General features: G+C 41.1%; 1 protein-coding gene across 2 annotated transcripts in view; it reads right to left on the bottom strand.

The window, feature by feature from the left end:
- Nucleotides 1-2,289: 2,289 nt before the first annotated feature.
- Nucleotides 2,290-20,032, bottom strand: part of frmd5a (FERM domain containing 5a) — a 77,921-nt gene continuing 60,178 nt past the window's right edge. The window contains exons 5-14 of one of the 2 annotated variants that reach the window (XM_084734881.1): nt 16,736-16,833; nt 14,614-14,737; nt 13,578-13,665; nt 13,325-13,413; nt 12,580-12,643; nt 11,977-12,068; nt 10,972-11,046; nt 9,146-9,214; nt 8,835-8,941; nt 2,290-4,435 (exon numbers count right to left, since the gene is read on the bottom strand). In XM_084734881.1, coding sequence (XP_084591007.1) covers nt 3,849-4,435; nt 8,835-8,941; nt 9,146-9,214; nt 10,972-11,046; nt 11,977-12,068; nt 12,580-12,643; nt 13,325-13,413; nt 13,578-13,665; nt 14,614-14,737; nt 16,736-16,833 — 1,393 coding nt within the window. In that variant the 3' untranslated portion in view covers nt 2,290-3,848. The remainder of the gene's footprint in view (nt 4,436-8,834; nt 8,942-9,145; nt 9,215-10,971; nt 11,047-11,976; nt 12,069-12,579; nt 12,644-13,324; nt 13,414-13,577; nt 13,666-14,613; nt 14,738-16,735; nt 16,834-20,032) is intronic. The other variant, XM_084734882.1, reaches the window with a different exon arrangement.

Below are 20,032 nucleotides of genomic sequence, written 5' to 3'. Positions count from 1 at the left end.
TAAACAAGACACAGCAAACTGAAATGTAAAATCAAAGTCAAGTTTGTCACAGGAAACACGCCTGTGAAGACAAATTAAGACAGAGATTTTGGGGTTTCAGACAGTTTCAGACAGACTCTCGGCCTGGGAGATTTAAGGACGGAGTAGTCTGTAGTACAGTTGTGTGTAGGGATGTTGTGTCTTTCCGTTCTCCGTTCCTTCATCTTTGCGACTTTGGTAAACTGCAGAGTTAGGATCCAGGCACAGGGGACAATCTGTCACTTGACAATGAAACAGCAAAGAAAACAGCAGAACAAACATCCACACAAGAGGTCTCTAAGGAAAATTGATTTTTTTTTATCAAATGAATGCAACAATAACTAAGTGTCTCAGTGGTCGCATCATTGTTAGAGTCAGCACAACAGCAATTTGGTAAGTGGTTTGTCTAGAAACAGAAAGGACATATTTGACTTATTCATCGTTGAATTTTTAAAAGACAAGTTTGAAAATCACATCGTTTTGCTCTCACCGCTGATTATTGCTCCTTGAATAATGCTGCCTTGTTTTGTTTTTTTAATTGTTGCATGTTCAGAGAGACCACTGAAGCTACATAATGCTGATCGATGTACGAGAAACACCTTCGCAGACTGACCTTTAGAAGATGTCCTGCTAACAACTCAGCCTGGCCGGTCATGTCGACCTTTATGTCAGTAAAGAAGTAATAAATATGAAGTATGAATGTACACAAAGAAAAAAAAAAATAGTCAACCCACCCACCCTGCTCCACCCCCTTGTTAGGATAAAAATGTGCTTCATCTTTGCATCTGCTGTATCCGAGTTAAAAATGATTAACGTGACATAAATAAGCTCTTACGACAGGTTTCTTGCCAACGTAGCTCTTATGATTTAACATTCCCTCCAGCATTGTACTGCTCCCTCTGCGGTTTGTGAGGGATAATGAGCTACAGAAGTGGATCCAGCCACAACGCCAAGGTGCATGCTACTCTGTGGTCAGGACTACAGGACTTACAAACGCTCAGATTACACAGGGGCAAACAAAGAAGGTAGCACCATCGGGCCTTCAGTGGAGCAGCTGCAGGTGCTGGTATGAAGAGTGTGTGGCGTTTGAAAAAGCAGGCCAAAAAACAAGCAACCCTGTACAGCCATTTAGAGTGAAGAAGTGTCCACCGTTCCAAATCTGTTTTTTCTAAATCCCATTTTCAAAGAAGCAGACTGATCACTTGAACTTCCCTCGAGGGCCTCTGATATCCCCAGTCTTTCTTTTCAAGTCTTTCTCTTTTCTTTCCTCTTAATCCTTCTTGCCTTTTCCAAAAAAAAAGATGACGTTTTTACTCCTTTCTGTCTAAACCTCCACAGCTTTCACCTTGAATCATGTTTCCATTCCTACATACAGACATACTAACACTTACACCTGCACAATGTACAGGAGGTAGACACGCAATGCAAAAAACAGATTTTACCCAGAATCCAGCGGCCATGACAGTTATTGCTCCCTGGAGCTGTGAGGCAGAAGAGTCTTGAGCCTGACCGACAAATCTGAGGGCAGATATGATGCACCAATATTGGTTTATCACAGATTGGTATCTGCATTTATTTTGGCTGATGTGAAAATGCTAACTAGTTAGTTAGTTAGTTAGCCAGTGTTTTGCTAACACCAGATAATTTAAGATGAAAATATATGTCGCTTTTACAGGTCCACCAGCAACATCTTTCGACCATCTTCAACTAGGAAAAGGAGAAAGTTGACCAAGTTGCCAAGCTTTCTCAAGTGTCACTGGTGCAGAGCGAAAAGGGGTGGGACTTAGAAGGATCAATTGTTCATTTGAAATTTAGTAGTGGCGAAATGTTTAGAACTGCTTAATCTGCCTAATATTTCCTAGACCCATCAATGAATTGTTCAGTTGATAAATGGTCAGAAAATAGTAAAACATAACCAACTTTCAAAACTTTTTTTATCCAATCAACAGACCAAAATCGAAATATATTTAATTTACAAGAATATAAAAAAAAGAAAAGCAGAAAAGTCCTCACATTGGAGCAGCAGAAACCAGAAAATGTTTGCCATATTTGTGTGAAAAATGACAACTAATTGATTATCAAAATAGCAATCAATTAACTAATTATTTCAGCTTCCTGTTTCAGCTTTTGTTTAACACATTTTTAAAAATGAATTTTGGTGTGGTGATATGCCGTCACACGGTTTTTTAGAGCAGATCCTCAGTCGGTCAGGCTCGCAGTCACCTCTCCAAACTTTTCAAGTAAAATAAGATGTTCTGAAAGGTGAAAATGTGTTTTTGGATTATTTGGTATTTGTGATGGTATAATGACATCTCCAGATTTCATTCTGTACAACTACATGTTTTAAAATTGTGCACACACTGAAGGCTGATTCACTGCTGGTGGAGTGATGAGAGGTGTGATCAGTGTTGAGTGGATCTGGATAAAAACCCTGTTTTTTTTTTTTAGTCCCCCCTTCCACATTTTCCATAAATGCTTCTGACCTTACTTGAAACACAGCGCTAAAAAAGGTATAATTTAATCTTCAATAACAAAATAACATTTCAGTTCTGTTAAAATATACATGAAAAACCTGTCAATATATATTAGGAAACAAACTAATTTGTACAAAAAGTACATCATTATTCTTATTCTAATAATATTCATAATAATAATAATCATAATCATATAATATGATACATAAACCTAAGAGAAAGGTTGATATGAAACCAAAATAAATCATAAATTCTTCATACAAAGAAATTATTGAAATTCATCGAATTTCAACTTGATGAAAATGCAAATCAAATTAATTGGAGAAATAACAGAAGAACTGAACAAATGAGCACATTCAAAAGTACTTAATTATTAAAACCATTGCACATCTATCTAGACTATCATCTATTGGTGCCAGTGAATCTCTGCTCGTCTTGAATGTTTCTCTAACCGCGTCTGACTCTACTGGGTCACGTAACACTATTGGTACTGGTTTATTTTACTGTATCGTTACAAAATGTTATAAAACAACCAGTTTACTTTGTACACCACTGTATACTAAAGTGTAATTGTGTCTTAAAACAATCCACAAAATTCAAAACTGCCGACAGTCATGGACATCTTCTCAAAAAAGGCATTTGGTAATCACCCTGTCTGCTCACTGCTTCTTTCACTATTATTCCCTTCAGATTGTTCTGTCTCTCCTGATGAGGTGAATCTGCTGTTTGTCTGGTTCCGATGGGGATGAATTAATATCAAAGGATATTACACTGCCTCACCTTCACTTCAACTCTGACATAGCCCACTTCCATCTTAATTTCAATACCAAATCAACTTCCTCGATTACCGTTGCCTCGTCTCTTCTCCTTTTCTTATGCAAATACATGTTTGAAAGCAATAAATAATAAATGAAGGCAACGTTCATCCGTTGCAACAAAATCATCCGTTCCTGTAAAAGGAACAGTTTAAAATTCTTCAGTTCTTTGATTTCAGTTTTAATTTTTTTCCTTTGTGTTATTTGAAAAAATAAAATACCTGAAATGACTTGAAATTAAAAAAAAAAGAAAAATGCAAAAAAAGTCTTCTGGTTTTGTAAAAAAAAAAAAGAATAAGAAAACAACCGAAACGAGGATGTGGGAAGGTGGTGGTGATGGGGATTAACTCAAAGTGGAGGAGGGGGAAGAGAGATCCTGGCCCGGTGTTACCAGGAGTGGTCCAAGCTGTATGTCTGCAGGAGGATGATGAGAGAAGCAGGGTTCATGGTTGGGACGAGGCCGCCCTCCTCCATTGCTCCAGGAGTCCTAACCGTCTTCCCAGACCCCCGAACGGGCTTTACGAACTCTACGACCTCACTCTCACTTGTTAATGAGCAACCCGCCCACCCAGCGGAGCTTGCAGGCAAACCACCGCCTGAGGGGACAAAAGTATTCGTAATGGAACTGCTCAAACTCGGGGGTCTGGCGGATATCACGTAAAAATGCAATGTCAAGGTCTGACTCGGTGAGGATGATGAGGAGGAGGAGCAAGACAAAGAGGAGTCCAATGGTCACAAGGAGCAAACGGAGGACACTTAAGACAAATTTATTCACCTGTTCCACCTCGCTGAGGGCCGAGTCCCCCCCTGCACCCTCCTGTGCAGATCTACTGTCCGCACCAAAATCACCCCCTTCCCCGTGTGTTGGGGTGCCCGCCTCCGACTCCTTCTCCTCCTCGATGCTGCAGGGCGCCCCGTTGATCTGGCGCGAGGCGGCCAGCTCCATACTGTGCTCAGCCACCGGGGTGGGCAGGACACTGTCGGAGGGGCTGTAGGCCTCATCCGAGATCACCGCAGTCCTCTCGCTGGCGTCTGTGGCCTGGCTCCGGGAGCGTGGGATGAACGATTCCCCATGGGACACTGAACGCACCGGTGTAGAGTGGGCACTGTCACGCAACGACTCCAGACCTTGTGGGGTGGTTCAGGGGAAGTGGGAAGGAGACAAGAAGAAAAAAGATTATTACACACATTTTACAGCATGTAAGGATTACTGACATGACATGCTGCGGCCTTTCAAACTCTACACTACAGTGGCGTTCACAGACACAATATACTGTAGTTCCGGAGCTGTATTTTTGAAACTTCTTATATTAAAGAACCAATATGTAATAACTGCATATCAAAAAATGAGTACAGAAGTGCAAATAGCAAATTGGAGCGATATAGGTAGAGATCCTATTTGATATACAGTCTATGGTTGAGGTTAAATGTCTCCTTACACCCCCTCCTCGCCAGGTTTGGCCAAGCTCAGGAAGACTGCAGGAGCGCAAGACAAGCACAATATTATAATTTGACAGTGGCGACGAGTCCTTTACTGTAAGTTGATCAGCTGTTTATAAGGGCCAATTGTCTGTCACTGTAAAGTTAAACCCGTTGTCCTGAAAACAAAAGCCCATTGCCATGAAAATACACACTGTTGAGTTGGAGTTCAGTGAGTGCCTGCCCTACTGCCAACAACTTTATAACCACTGTTTTTTCTCATTGAAAGACACATTAAACAATTAAAATGGGATCTGCAAGTTTCTGTAATATGGTCCCTGGTTCAAAATGCTGAGAGGTCTCTTCTGCTGTTAGTCCAGCAGAGGCGTGTTACAGAGCGCAGACAGAAATCTGATCATGCTTTTCTTAGAGTCAAGCAGCAAGAGTGGTTAATGTCATTGTACAGAATGCTCATGAGCTGATGTGATGTGATCAGTGTCTCTAGTAGAAGAAATCTTGAGATACAGTTAATTAGAGACAATAAAATAAGCCAAGCTTGCTTCCTCATACCACAGCCAACATCCTCTTTTCTTATCTGCAAGCACTTTCTGAGCACAAATCTCTCAACAGATACGAGAAGTTACATCACTGATCTCGCTTTTGATTTCAGATTTCTCCATATTCATCAGTAGTTTTAAAAGGTTGTATAATATCTGTAACAAAGCCTTGCTGAGCCTTGTTGCCTCAAAGACAAACACAAACCACAAATATTTTTTCAAGTGGGTCTGAAAGTATCATCCACATGCCCTGTCCATACTGGCGGAGATGACATCTCTTTCCAATGCAATCCAAATAAATAAATACAATGGAGGTATTTATGTTTCTGGGGAAAAAATCCAAACAAGAGGAGGAGGAGAATGTGTGCCCAGTCGTGGTGAGGGAAAAGACGCCAACTTGGGACAATTTTGCAAAGAGAGGTTCAGATAACGTTAAGTATTTGTAGTATGCTAAGTATGCAAAAATGGCTTACAAACATGTCTGAGCATCTCTGTTGGTTGGTTAGTAGATACAGGTCATAGCAGCAGTCACACTGTCAGTTGGTTATCCTAAATTTCTGACACTGCCAGAATTTCTTTTGACAGACTTGAAAAAAATGTGACCTTGCCTTCAGTGTCTGTAGAAAACCTGCTTTCAACCTGATTGCATCATCAAAACAAAATATAAAGACACGTAAAAATATTTTAACCTACAACCAAGAATATAGAGAGAGTAAAGCTAATCTGACACTGCAATCTGTTTATGGATAAACAACAAGACCGGAATGTCTTCACAGGTTTAACATACAGATTCATTCTTCACAAGACAGGTGCTAAACTCATGCATAAATCCAGTATTACAGTCAAAAAGTAATGCTCATGTATTTGCTACTATTATGCAACTGTGCAACTGTTGGTCCTAAAGGGAGCACAATAAAGTAGCTAACTCAGTAGCTATGGCAAAGTCTGAGACAAATTTCTACACAAGGCTTCAAGGCACAACAAATATACTTCACTGTTACTGTACACCTGTACTGTTACAGTGCAGTATGTGAGAGGCTCACACTACTTTGAACATGTCAGAGAAGATGAGCCCTCTGCTGACGATATCACATTCTCCAGAGTGTCAAAGCAGCAACATTACACCTTCACTATAAAGAGAAGGGATTAAAATTCAGCTTTTGATGAGGAAGCAAAATCATGAAGAATTTTTTTTTTTTTTAAATCTGAGGGAAAAGTAGGACAGATTATGTCCAGTGTCTAAGCCTCTGCTGACATGAAATTCCTGTCGAGTGAAAAGAAGGAGGCATAATGGCTGGATGAGTGTCAGCGGCCATCTTTACTCAGTGTTGATCTGCCTCAACTTATCCTATATTATGCTTCCGACAGTGAGGAAGCAAGCAGAAAAAGGACTGACTGTATTTTTATGTTTTGTGCTTTTAATTTGCTTTTAAACACACCACACCACACCCCTTGAAATGCTGTATACTGATTAGAACTAAATATAGCTGTTACACATAGAACCTGCCAATTTAAATCAACAGAATACACTCAACAGAAGCACCAAGAGGAAAAATCTAAAATGTCTATCCAATTAGTGAGACGTCCAGGAGACACAGACACCCACAGGAATGGTGTCTTTCTCTCTCAGCCAACATCGATGTGGCAGATTTAAAATAGAGGAGGCCTCCATATAGCACACACCCCTGTCAGGCTCTGTGTTCAGTTTACCTGGAGAGCTGCTGGGCTGAACGGAGGGCAGCGGGGTGCCAGGAAGAGGGGTGACGCTGGCAGACTCCTGCTGCCCCGTCAGGGCAGGGTAGAGGGGCAGGACACCCAGGGCCTTGCCCAGCATACGAGGCCCCAGGCTCAGCACGCGAACCTTCACATCCCGGTAGCAGTGGTTGATCATACGCAGGTGGACGTTCACCCGGGTGGTGATACGGATCAGACATTTCACCATGGCTGCAGCATGCACTTGTTTACCCCGTCCTGATGGTCCCTATCCCGGAGTCCAGGCCACAGTCTTGCTGCGTGCGTGTGTGTGTGTGTGTGTGTTTGTTAGGCCAAAGGGTTCTGCCTGAGCGTGCGAGGTAAAACGGTGTGTTTCTGCAGCAGTGCTACAATCGGCAGCATTGGCCTGGCCTGCTTTGGCCCCACCCAGGACAGTGACATACATGGAGCAGAAGACCCGGGCTATTTTCAGCTGGGGTATTAATACCACTGTAAGACACCCAGTCAGCACACACTGGGGGTTTGGGAAGCTCTTATGGCTCTCTTGAACCCACAGAAAAGGACCCTCAGTATAAACAGTACATCTGCTCCTGACCTCTATTTATCTCACTACACAAAGAGTTTGTACTTGAAAGTCAGAGCCAGAGGGGATCACTGCTGCTTTCACCCAGAGCCAGGGAGGACAGTGCGCCTGCTGCGTCCATGTCAGGCCACCTGTTCTTGGCCGAGGGCTTGCAGGTGGGCTGAGAAGTGACTTTAACTGCCACTGTGTTGGCGCAACAAATACACAACAGCTCGAACACACACTGAAGCTCTAAAACTCTGCATTGAAGTGGAGCAGGCTGACTGACGCACACACCTGCAGCAGGCCCCACCAGCGCTGTGAGCATGAACCAGGCCAAATGGCTCTAGTTACACCATGTGTGGGTGTGTGTGTATGTGTGTGTGTGCATGTGAGTATATGCACAAGTGTGTTTTCATAAGTAGTCCAGGCACTTTACCCAAAAGTTTTGGTCAACCTCACACAAACTGCAACGTAAACAAACTCAACAGATTTTGTGTCCTCAATGTGTTCTGAATGAGAAAAAAACACGCCAGGGGATTGTAAAAAGGGAAAGTTGTAAAATCTTGTAAATACGATTGTAAATATAGATCTTACTAAAATGCCTTTTTAGAACGTTGATTTTATGAATGTTTATAACTCATATAAGTTTCTTCTATGACATATAAGAAGTTCTAAGAGACCCAAGTGGTTCAAAGGTATTTCTTAACTACTTTTATGCCTCCTAAAATAATAATTTAAATCAACATCACTGTGTTAGTATACTGGTAGACAAAGCAACATAAATAGCCACTAATCCATATAAACATTGGTCTTGACTAACATAAATTTAAAGCAAAGTTCTGCCACTAGGGGTCTCTCTCACATTAAAACAATAACAAAAAATGTAATTTGATGACATCTGAAGTAGCCAAATCCAAATGTCTTGCAAAACACAGTTTCCGTCATTTATTACATATCAAACGTCGTTATAAATGGTATATTTATGAGGCTAGAACAGTTGAGAGAGTCTCTGTTGCAAGTGAGGAGTCATTTTGTATAATGTCTGTACTAAAGTAATCCTTGATTATAACTTAAGAATTGGATCAAAACTGATTCCTGGACAAATTACATGTTTGAGTGTGTGCAAATGATTTGTAAACAGTACCACACTCACTGTAAGGCCTCTAAAGAACACACAACGTCTTGTGAAAACACACACTTGCCCCCCAGCATTTCCACTGCCGGTGGGGGATTTGTTGCTTGGTGAAGCATGGTGCTGAAGCGCAGCTCTTACCCTCCATGATGGATATGTGCACAGCTCTCCGACGCGTGCGCGGTACACTGCTGAGGCGAGGCCCGTGGGTGATGGATGGACAACTTCTGCTGGGCACGAGGCCAGCCCTGCACAGACAAACACACACAGAGATGCACCAACATCAGTGCACAGAGAGACGGTCATGAGTGGAGGTAACTCATACTGTAGCCAGTAGGTGCTGCTGATATAATGACATCTACAGTAGCTTGGTGCTGAAGAAAATGGAGGAAAATTAAAGAAAAAAACAAGGAGTGAGAACATTCTGACCTCTCCTGAGTTTACAACTCTACCTGTGTATTTCTGGAGGTTCGCGTTTGATTTTGGCACTCTGCTCCATCACCTCTTTTGCCACTCGTCCACTGTTATAAAGCACAGAGACGATGCTCAGGATGAGTTTTACATACACACACTCATACACACATGCATGCATAACCAGGCACCCTAGTGTCACCCAATGCCATGAAAGCCATCAGTGCAGTCGATGAGTACAGTACATGAGCATCATGATTGAATTAACCCGGTGAATTCAGCCTTGTGTAACTGAATTACCACCAGTAAGACAAATGCAAACACAGACTAGCAGGCAAAAATATCAAAACAATGATCATGGTTTGCCCTTCAACTGTAAAGTCAATGTTTAACTAACTGAGCTTGTGATTTCAGTTCTTATAAAGTCTCCATAAATGAATATTATTGGATATTTTTTATGTAAATCTATTTTCTATCCCATTAATCTTGATCTTTTAATAGTGAAGGGTGGCTATTTTCTTCTTAAAGGGGCAGATCATCAAAATTAAAATATACTTACTCACATACAACAAATTGTATGCAGCTATTGAGATATGCATGTTTGTTCAGCATCCAAATGCGGGCTGTTTCTTGAGTATATAGTGGTTCCATTGAAAATGATGCCCAGTATACTGGGACATGGTTTCTGCAAACTCATGTCGCTGTTAAACAATGTCAAGCATTCAAATTAAATTTCATTCACTGACAAGAGGCAAAAATCTCAAAATCGGTGCAGATAAAACAAAAAGTATCCATAGGTTAGATACTACTAAAGTTTAAGGCATAGTTTGGATTTTTTTAAAGTGGGGTTGTATAAGGTACTCAGTCAGTGTATTACCTACAGTAGATGGCAGGCGACAAGCCTCCAGTTTGATGAAGCAATGAGGAGTACCTGCACAGAAGCTAGGCAATGTACTGCTGTGGACAGGGTCAGCAGCAAAACATATTAAGCCAATTAAAAAAACAAATAAATCAGTTTCAGTGCATCTATATTTAGAGTGTTTTCTCTGTTTTACTTTGGCATCACACAGCATTTTCTGATGGGAAACTGCTATTATATAAGGCAAATATCGTTCTCTCCAAACCAATCAGATGAAACGCTAATTTTACCTTGCAGAGCAACAGCCTACCAGACAGGCAGCAGTAGACCAGTAACTCCCCTGTTCTGCAAGGTAAAATGACTGAGGGTCATATTTAGCCTATATAACAGCAGTTTACAGTCAATAAGGCTGCCTGACAGCAAGGTAAAGCATTGGAAATATTTTAAGTAAAGCATACACTTGAACTGATATTGATTTTCTTAGGCTGGGACCTTTTTTTCAGGTTGCTAAAATAATTTTGCTGCTGATTCTGTCCACAGTAGTAAAAAGCTTAGCTTCCTACACCAGGACTTCTACTGCTTCTCCAAACTGGGGGCATGTTGACAACCATCTACTGCAGGCAATGCACTGACTATCTGTAAGTACCTCATACAAAGCCTCTTAAATTAACACAAACTATCCTTAAGTGACAGCATTTATAATTTGGGTAAAGCAATCCTTTAATAAAGAACAATATCCTGGCCCTACTACAGATTCACAGCTCACACAAGGTGATAATGCCTCATGTGATCAAGTCTCCTTCATGTTCCCTCTCTGTGTCCTCTATCTTGTGACGTGTCAGTACTGTCCTCCGGGCAACAGAAGGCTGATGTTACAGCACAGAAGGCCAGGAGGCCACGTCTTCTGGGAACACCTATCTCCACTTCCAGCTGTTTTTTTTTTTTTTCCCAGTGTCCTCCCCTCCCCGCTCCCTGCTCTCACTCATCATGTCTTGACGTATACTCTACCTGTAACGGAAACGGCTGCCCTTGAAGAACAGGTTGCTGCTGGACACCGTGCGAACCTGACTTGACTTCTCGAGCCTGATGAAACAAGAGAAAACAAGAGCAAAGTGAAGCTGCGCCAAAAGAAAGGAGGTAGGAGCTTGAAAATATAAACAATCACCCAGTCATTCTTGCAAGAATATGCAGGAATATACATAATCTTTGCTTTGTGAATCCCAGAACAAAGCAGAAACCAGGATCAAATACCCTGCTAGTAAATTATGCATGTTCTCTCCTTGCACTATAGGCTCTCCGTCCTCAACACAGCTCCATACACTATTCAATATGTTTATATTGTCACGGCAAGTGAGACATTAAAGTTTAATGCTTCATTTTGCTTTCAAGGGATGTGCGTTCCTCTCTGAACGACATATCTTTATCACATGTCCTTTTGCCTTTTAGCTCCCCAGACTCCTTATTACAGTAAGGCTCTAATAAGTAGGATGCTGATAAAATATTATTTGCCACTTCAGCAAGTCATCTAAAGGTCACATCATATTAAATCCATCAATGTTTTGCCCTTCCCATGCCCCCTCTCTTCCTCTCTTTCCGTCTGCTAACCCCCACGCGCATCCTTCATCACCTGAGCCATCAGGCCGACTCGTTATTACACCACTCCCGGGCCTCTGAGCTCACTTCTGCCTGCTTGTTCTTTCTGTTTTTTTTAAATCACCTTTTCTGAGCAGAGGGGACCCGCACTATTATTCATGGCCAAGACAGGGGAGCCATATCTCAGTGGGAGCACTGAAGTGCTTGCAGTCTCGTGCCAGCGCACACTCATCCACTAAAGGTCAGAAGCAACTCACACCTCATTTTCCCGCTAACAAACAACCCGGAGGAGAGGGCTTTTAAGGACACCGGGGTACCATGACGGTCACCTGTCCCACAGCGCTCAAGGATGCAGAGCAGGTAACTAAATCATGACAGTACGCTTAAAGGGAAGAAATAAGAGAAATTTCATGGACTCACTTGTAGAAAGCTTGGTTCTCCACTCCACACTTCCAAAGGTGCTTGCATGCCTCCGGTGTGGGCGCAAAGTACGTCAAGGTGATCTTTTCATCCTGCACGTTAAAGATAAGAGAACGTGCAGGAAAATATAACAAACTGAGACATAAAAGCACCAAAAAAAAAAAAAATCCTGATCCTCTCTTTCAGTCTCCAGAGCTTCCCAGGGAGTTGCAAGACTTATAAATTTAAGGGGTGTAAGAATTAATTTTTAATGTATAGGAGGCATATAGCTCAGCATTTCATTCATTTCTGTGGAGAAAATTAACAAACTTGTTATTCTTAACATTTCAATCATTATTTAAGATATAAATACTAGCCTAAATAGCTTCACCCTGCATTAGAGGAGTAGTTGAGACTAGGGACAATTATAATATAATACTACAATTTATATATTTTCACTAATAAGGACAAGACTAGAATATTAATTTTAATGCAGACAGAGAATTGTATAAAAAGTTCTTAAAATATCAACAAAACTCAGAGTCATTAGTTGACTCAATCATAAAAAAGCGGTCTCTCAAGGAAAAACAGGTTTTTCCCACGTCCAACACTTAATGCTCTCACCTCCTTCTGATTTGCATATATGTGGAACGTCTTGCCTTCGAACTTCAGTTTGGTCACCTCGTTCCTGTCCGGGAGAGAGCAACGCAGCAACAGTTACATATTGAGCGGGCGGAAACAGAAAGCCACAGCTTCTTTAAATATTCATGATGAAACACTTTGAGATCACATAAACAGTCATAGAGCTTTATGTTTGGCTGACAAAACAAATAACCGATAATATTCCCTACAGACAGGAAATGGAGAACGGGGGAAACCTGAGCGCTGCTGCTTCAGGCAAACAAACAAAGCTAGAATAAATACTACAAACATAATAAGTCTGTCATCATTGTTGTGACAGTGACCCTCTTGGTTAAAAGTAAACAGACATAAACACAAATGTTACATATAAATGCACCATGTATACATTTTTAATTCATCTATAAAACATCTTGCTGAATTTGAACCAGTTGCCGTCTAAAACAAGTAGAGGCTACTGGTGTCAAACTGTTGTCCTGGACTAGCTGGTGTAATAAGCCATCTGTGCACACGCTAGCCACCGGCTCTCATCACAGGTGGAGGCAGATGGATGAGCTTTGTTGACTGTGACTGTACAACCAGCTGTAGTGCACATGCTGTTTCATGCAGTTTGTCAAATCAGGAGAAATCAAGGCCTGCAGTAAAGTGTTGGTCTATTTACGTCCCGCGAGTACTCGAGGAGTGTGCTGTCTTTGGCTCACACAGGAGGAATGTTGCACATTTGGCTCACCATTTGAGAAAATGAACTCTCTTGTTTCCCTGAAGCACCACAAAACCAAACGGTGTGAAGGCAAGGAAGGCTGGGTTCCCAGACACATCCTGGAAGACAATTTCAAAATAGAGCACATTCAAACACAATTTAAACATGAACCAGACAAAGATCTTAGCTTGCTCCATGAGACTTTTGCAATGTTCATGGTGGACAGAACAGGTTTTTTTTTTTTTTTTTTTAATTTCTGCAATCTAAAAATAGCTAGAAAAACCTTGCATGGATGCGGATCAACACCATATGTCTCCAGCATCTGGGCTTTCTGCAGGAAATTTCGCTCTGATGTTTCAGGTGTCTGTCCACTGGAGGGAGAGGAACAACACACCAAACATCTGTGTCAGTCCGCCATAGGCATGAAAAATGCAACACATAAAAGTCTTGACAAGGCCAAACACTTCGAGTGATACATAATTTTAGAGAGACTGAAAGAAGACAGACAGAGGTTATACCCAAGGAAAAGAAAGGGGTAATGAAAGTATGGTATGATATATGTAAAAAAAACACTTATTGTTTATCACAGCTTTAACATTTAGGCTGTCAAATAACTGGAAATATTCACAGTGAAACACTGTGTATACTTGGTGGTGAGGAAAGAAGAAACCACTAGTGGGCAGCAGAGTCTCATGCTGTTTGTTGTTCTGCTCCAGCAGCATCAAAACTGAACTTCTTTGATGCCACTCTGCCTCTATTGTGTCCCACAGTCCTTCATTACGCAGACTTCTTTTGTTTTTCTTCATTTATTCCAACCAGCATTAATTTTTCAACTACCTTGTAAGGAATGCAAGATAACATGGTGGTTCATTCAGATTACAGATGAAAAAATACTTATTTCAGTGCAAACAAGATGATAAAATCAATGTGTGAATGAAACACTTTCAACAGTGACAGTAGTGTGTGTCTGTGTGTGTGCTCTATCCGATCATTTTCATTATTGTGCCCTTCCAGTTAAAGCAGGGGCTAGGACCCATCACTAATGGCTATAATAAAGGCCAGGCTATGAGCTCAAGACAATCTGACCTGAGTTATTTGAGTGGATGGCGGAGGAGAGTGCTTTCCTCTACTATCTGCTCAAATAAGCGACAATAATCTGTCTGGCCAACCCAATACAGACCAATGGTGCCTCATTACTGCAGTCAATTACCTAAATGTCAGAGGAAGTCTGCTGTTTGTTCAGCCTGTATGAGTGCAGGTATGTGTAAACAAGAGAGAGAGAGGCTGATGGAGGTGCAGTTTGATATTTCGGCTCTTACATCAGCTCTGTCTTGTGGATGTCTGCAATCCGGCGCTCCAGCTTCTCTGAATGTTTCGGGAAGAACTGGAATTTTGAGCTGTAACCTTCAGGATGCTTCCCGGGGTCGTAATCACCAATCTCAGCTGCAGGAAGGATCAGGAAAGAAAAAGTTAAAGGAACAATATATAAGACCGCAGCATTCAAAAATGAGTACTACAGTCCAAACAGGGAGTTGGAGCCACAGATGGTGTATTAAATAGACTGAATCTCTATTTAAGAAATAATATGTGGTTGAAGCAAGTTGGTATTCAAAGTTAGCATGTCTCTTTAATCTGTAATGACATATCATGGTCATTTTATGATTTATTACAGTAAATTTATTAGATATTTCTGTCTTAAATGTTAAACATATTCACAAACCTTCAGGGCACATAAAAGTTCAAAATGAAGTATACATAGTTTTCAGCATGGTGGTGATTTTTTTGCCAGTAGAGACAGGCTGAACATGCCCAAGATTATTTGTGTTCCTTCATGCCACACTGAGCTCCCTCCCTCGAATGACCCTGATGCTGATTTCTCTCTGCAAGGAGGAGCTGACCAGGCAGCCCATCTTTAATTCATCAGCCCCTCCTCCAGAGGACATGCCTCTCCTCAAACACTCTGCTTTCTGTGATGTTCGCTGTGCCACTGTGCCTCATGTGTGTTCTGTTTGTTTATGTCTGTTTGTGTGTGCGTATGTGGTGATAAGATGCCAGATAACCAGATCAAAGACTCTATAATTGAGCAAGATGCAAGTCACTGAACTAATTATCATACAAAGTACAGAATGACCTTCACTTTGTGCATGTTTTAGAGTCAATACCAGCATGGAGAAATCTCATTCAATGAGCGTAAAATGTTCATTACACAGACAGTCTTGTGAAAGTGTGAATAAAATTACGTCTATTTGCACACGGGTGAGATTAGGTACACACCAGCTATTCACACCCAGCCGCGTAGTTCAGCTATGAAGAGCAACAAATTCTCTTAGATTGAGAGGTTGTGGTGAATATATGAGTAGAGCACAGGACTCTCCCACTGAACACTGGGGCTCAGATCCCAATCTGGGAGACGGGGGTTTGAGTCTTGTGTGGAATTTTAATTTGTTAACTTTTAATTTTTAGATGTGGCTGACTTCTTATTTACATTCTGGTTAAGTTAAGTTAGATTTAGGAAGCAAATCTACTTGGTTTTGGAAAAGATCATGTTTTGTCTCTGCCATACGATTGTAAATAGCCACATTGCAGGTGTAAATAGCTTATGTGGTGGGTGCATTGTTGTCTGTGGGCACCTTGTCCCTGCCTGGCTGGGCTGGGTTTGCTGGCGCAATTGCAGGTGTATATAGCCAAATTGTGAGTGTAAATAGTTACACTGGATGCAAATAGCATTGTTGGACAACTAGGTGCTTGTCTCTGCAATGCTACCTTACATACACCTGGGTGCAAGTAGCCACACTGAGTGTAAATTTACAAGTCTAAATACTCCGATTATGGGTGTAAATAGCCACATTGTTGGTGTAAATATTTATTTCCACCTCATCTGCAAATAGCATTGTTGGTTATAGACATCTAGGTGATTCTCTCTTTCTTGCCAGGCTATATATACTCAGTTGCCAGGTTGGTAATTTTCTTGTGTAAATTTCCACATTCTGGGTGTAAATAGTTATGTTATGGCTGTAAATAGCCACATAATGGGTGCAAATAGCATTGTTGGCTATGGGCACCTGGGTGGTTGTCTCTGCCTTACTAGGCTATATATATATCTGGCTACAAACAGCCATATTGACTGTTCCAACCAAGGTGCAAAAAGCATCATCCCTACAATAACATTGCAGGTGTATTCTCTGAGGAACATTATAATGTACATTCTAACTCTATCATAACTAATATGATAACATAATAATAATATTATGATAATATAATATCATAATGTCAGTATAATACCAGATACCTAATTCAGCTTCTTTCCACATAAAAACCTATTTGCTTGGCAGCCAGTGTTCATCAGACTGGTGAACTACAGGGCACTGTAAAACAGAGGTCACGAACACAGCGCAAAGCACAGGGTGGTGTAAGTCATTTCCATCTGTCACCTTCCATTACCTTGAAGGATGTGGGCAGCCAGCATGGCCGCATCTGAAGTTTTACACAGGAGCCGACCGTGGTAGAGGTCTCTCTTAATTTGCAGGAAGACAAGGTACCTAGAAAGGAAAGGACAAAAAGCACATCAGACAGTCTGACATCTGACAGGCCTGCTTATAAGAATACTGATGATATTCATAAATAGCCCCAGCTCACTCATCCAGTTCCATTTCTGAGTGAAAACAGATGGATTAAAACAATAAGAAAAGGCAGAGTAGCAGCAGCAGAACAACAAACCTGATAAAGCTCAAAGGCTGTTGAGTTCACGTTCCCTGTGGGTGGTTTGAATATTTCTTTTTGATTTAGCTGAAATGAGGGTTTTGTTTTGGGGGAAAAGGAGGATAGGACGGCCCTGAGGGAACGGCTGCTACTGATACTGTGCTTCTCTTAAAGCCTCCAGCCTAGTTTCAGACTCACCCAACCAATCAGCTCCTAAAGCATGAAATTTACTGAGACGACATCCGAAGCAGCTCTCATGATGGTAATGATGATGATGACTATTACCATTATCATTATTATTATTATTAGAGGCAAAAACAACACATTGAGTGGGATTATTAGAATTCCTCTTTTATAAATCCCCCAACCTTGGACATGAAATAAAACATTCATCTCATTGTTTTTTTCAAAATCAGCGAGGCAGACCTGCTTCCCTCTATCTAGGCCATTTCCACATGGGCTAATAACAGTTCCTCCATGCAGGAGAGACACATTAAAAAGCTGCTTACATTTCCAGTGTTGTTCCCTCTGCAGCAGGTTCAGTGGACCCTTTCTGAAGGTGTGACGAGTGCAATAAATTCCAGCCATTTTAGTGCTGACGTTGATGTTTTGCTTGTATTACAAAACATCTGTACAACACAAGGCTGAACTCGGACAGCATAAGGTCACATTAACAGTTCTTATAGTCAGTGGTGTTAGAAGCATTCAGATTTTTGATGCAAGTAAAAATAACAATACTGCAGTGTAGGAATACTCTCCTTTAAATGTTAGGTTTATCACAAACAAGTAAAGGTACCAAAAGTAAAAGATCCTGCAGAATGGCCCATTTCAAACTCTTATTTTACTGGATTATAATTATTTATGCATTCATGTGTTCATATTAGTTCCTATTAGTATTTATAATTATTATTTTATTTGTTTGGACTTCAGGGGGAAATATGCCGTCGAACTCATCCTGGCACATTAATGTTTGTTTTTTTTAAGTTACTGCGGATTAATATGCGTCCATGTCATGTGGATCTTCCGTTCCGTTCTCTCTTTTATTTTCTTAATTCTGCTTTTATGTTTGAGAGGCATGACAGCTTGCTTGGCTTGCAGATGTGTTTAGTTTTGTCAGTCTTGACAGATTTTGCGAAAGCCAGCTACATATCATATTATGCCTTCTTGTCACATGATCAAATAGAGATCTGACATTGGACAACACTGACATACATATTACCTTGCAATCATCATTGAATGTCTGCATATATGACAAAAATGCCAAAGAAAATCAGAAATTATTTATTTATTTATTTATTGAGTTTACAGTTTTTATAAATTAATTTATGTAGAATAAAATAGACTGCTATTGACTTTTTTACCAAAGCCATGAGGGAGATGGGTATTCCTTTTAGAGGGTATATTTGGGGGCTGCTCTCTCTATTGGCCCTCCCTCCTCACGGGCCCCTGTGGAACCACACTGCTTGCACAGCCCATATTTATGCCCCTGCTTGCTGTCATACATGCTCTGATGAAGGACTGAAACGCGTCAGCAGTTTTGTCAGTCCATTACTTGGGGGGGAAAAAAAACAAGACATGACCTGATTTTTTCGTTTTTTTAACCACTGGAGTGGCACATTATTCCAAATTTTGTTTTGGGGCAATACACGTGGAAAACATGTTAACAATACCGAACAGGACAGAGGGTTTCACAGGGGATATTTTGACATGTCGCAGGACGAAAAACAGGTGCAAATAATAAAATGAACGATGGACGAATTCCATTCAGCTGCTCCAGTTTCAGGTTCCTGGTGTTGTCGATGTTTGCTCACTGGGACATTTGAATAGAACAGAGTCGTGTTTAATGTTATCTGTGCTTGTCTTACTGTGTCGTGTCAAAATGTCTGCTGTGAAGAAGGCCTCTATTAACAAAGGTTATCACTACATTTTATGGAAAAATCGTCCTGTGTTTGGTGTCTGTAGCATTTTCAAATGGCATTAACATATTTAAAAAAAAAAAATCCCTGCACAATATGATAAGAGGGAGCGAGCCCCCAGTGAGTGAGCCTTGTATGTGATTGATTATTTACCCTCTCCCTGCCTCTGTGGTCTGCACTCTTCACTCCCATCATCATGTATCACTCTCTCTCCTCCTCACCCCCTCACACTGGCTTTCATTCTCCCTCCTTTTCCTTTCCACTCTCAATCAGCACCCTTTGCCCCCCATCTCCTCTGTCCGCCCCGTTCATTATGTACACTCTACATGTGGTGCACATTTCATCTCATTACACCTCGCAGAGAGCGAGTGGCCTCCTCTGTCTCTCACCAGCCGTGATGAATATATCAGTAAACTGTATGTGCGCAAATATATCAGCTCGCTTCCCTCTTAGAAAGAACTGTTTTAAAAAGGTTCTTCCTGAAGGGCTGAGGCTCTAAAGAAAAATCCTTTGTTGAAGAAAGAACCAATCCGAAAAATTCATCCATCTTTTTAAAAGAGAGAGTTTAAGGCTTGTTGAAATCCTTGAAGAATTTTTCGTGAGGCGCTTGTCAAGGGTTCTTTGTATCATAATATAAAAGGGTTCTCAGTAGAAACCTCTTTGTGGGTTCTAGATAAAATCTTTAGAATTAAAAAAAAAAGGTTCACAGCAGAACCTCCCGGGTGGGTTCTTTGTAGAACAACCTAGGTTTGTCCTAGATATAGCCTTTGGTATATTAAAATAGCTTTCAGTAGAACTACTGGATGGGTTCTAGATAAAATAACCCCCAGGTAGCTTCTCAATAAAACCTTTGAAAAGTAAAAGGGTTCTCAGTAGAACCCAATCTGTGGGTTGCAGATAAAACCCTTGGGATAAAAAATGGTTCTCTATGGAACCCTGTGGGTGATTTCTTCTTAGCACAAAGACGGTGGAAAAGTTCTTGATGATAGGGAGCTTTCTAGCTATAACCTTTATGTTGGGTTCTAGGTAGAATTCTGAAAGGGTTCCAAGTGGAACTTCTACCAGGAACCAAAAAGGGTTCTCCAGCAAGGACAAATCAAAGAATCCCTTACGGTTCTAGTTA

The sequence above is a fragment of the Lutjanus erythropterus genome, chromosome 13 (genome assembly GCF_056507025.1).
Source record: "Lutjanus erythropterus isolate fLutEry1 chromosome 13, fLutEry1.hap2, whole genome shotgun sequence".
In the NCBI taxonomy this organism is placed as follows: Eukaryota; Metazoa; Chordata; class Actinopteri; order Lutjaniformes; family Lutjanidae; genus Lutjanus; species Lutjanus erythropterus.
Note: the sequence above shows the minus strand (reverse complement) of the source record. Positions and strands in the feature narration are given on the sequence as shown.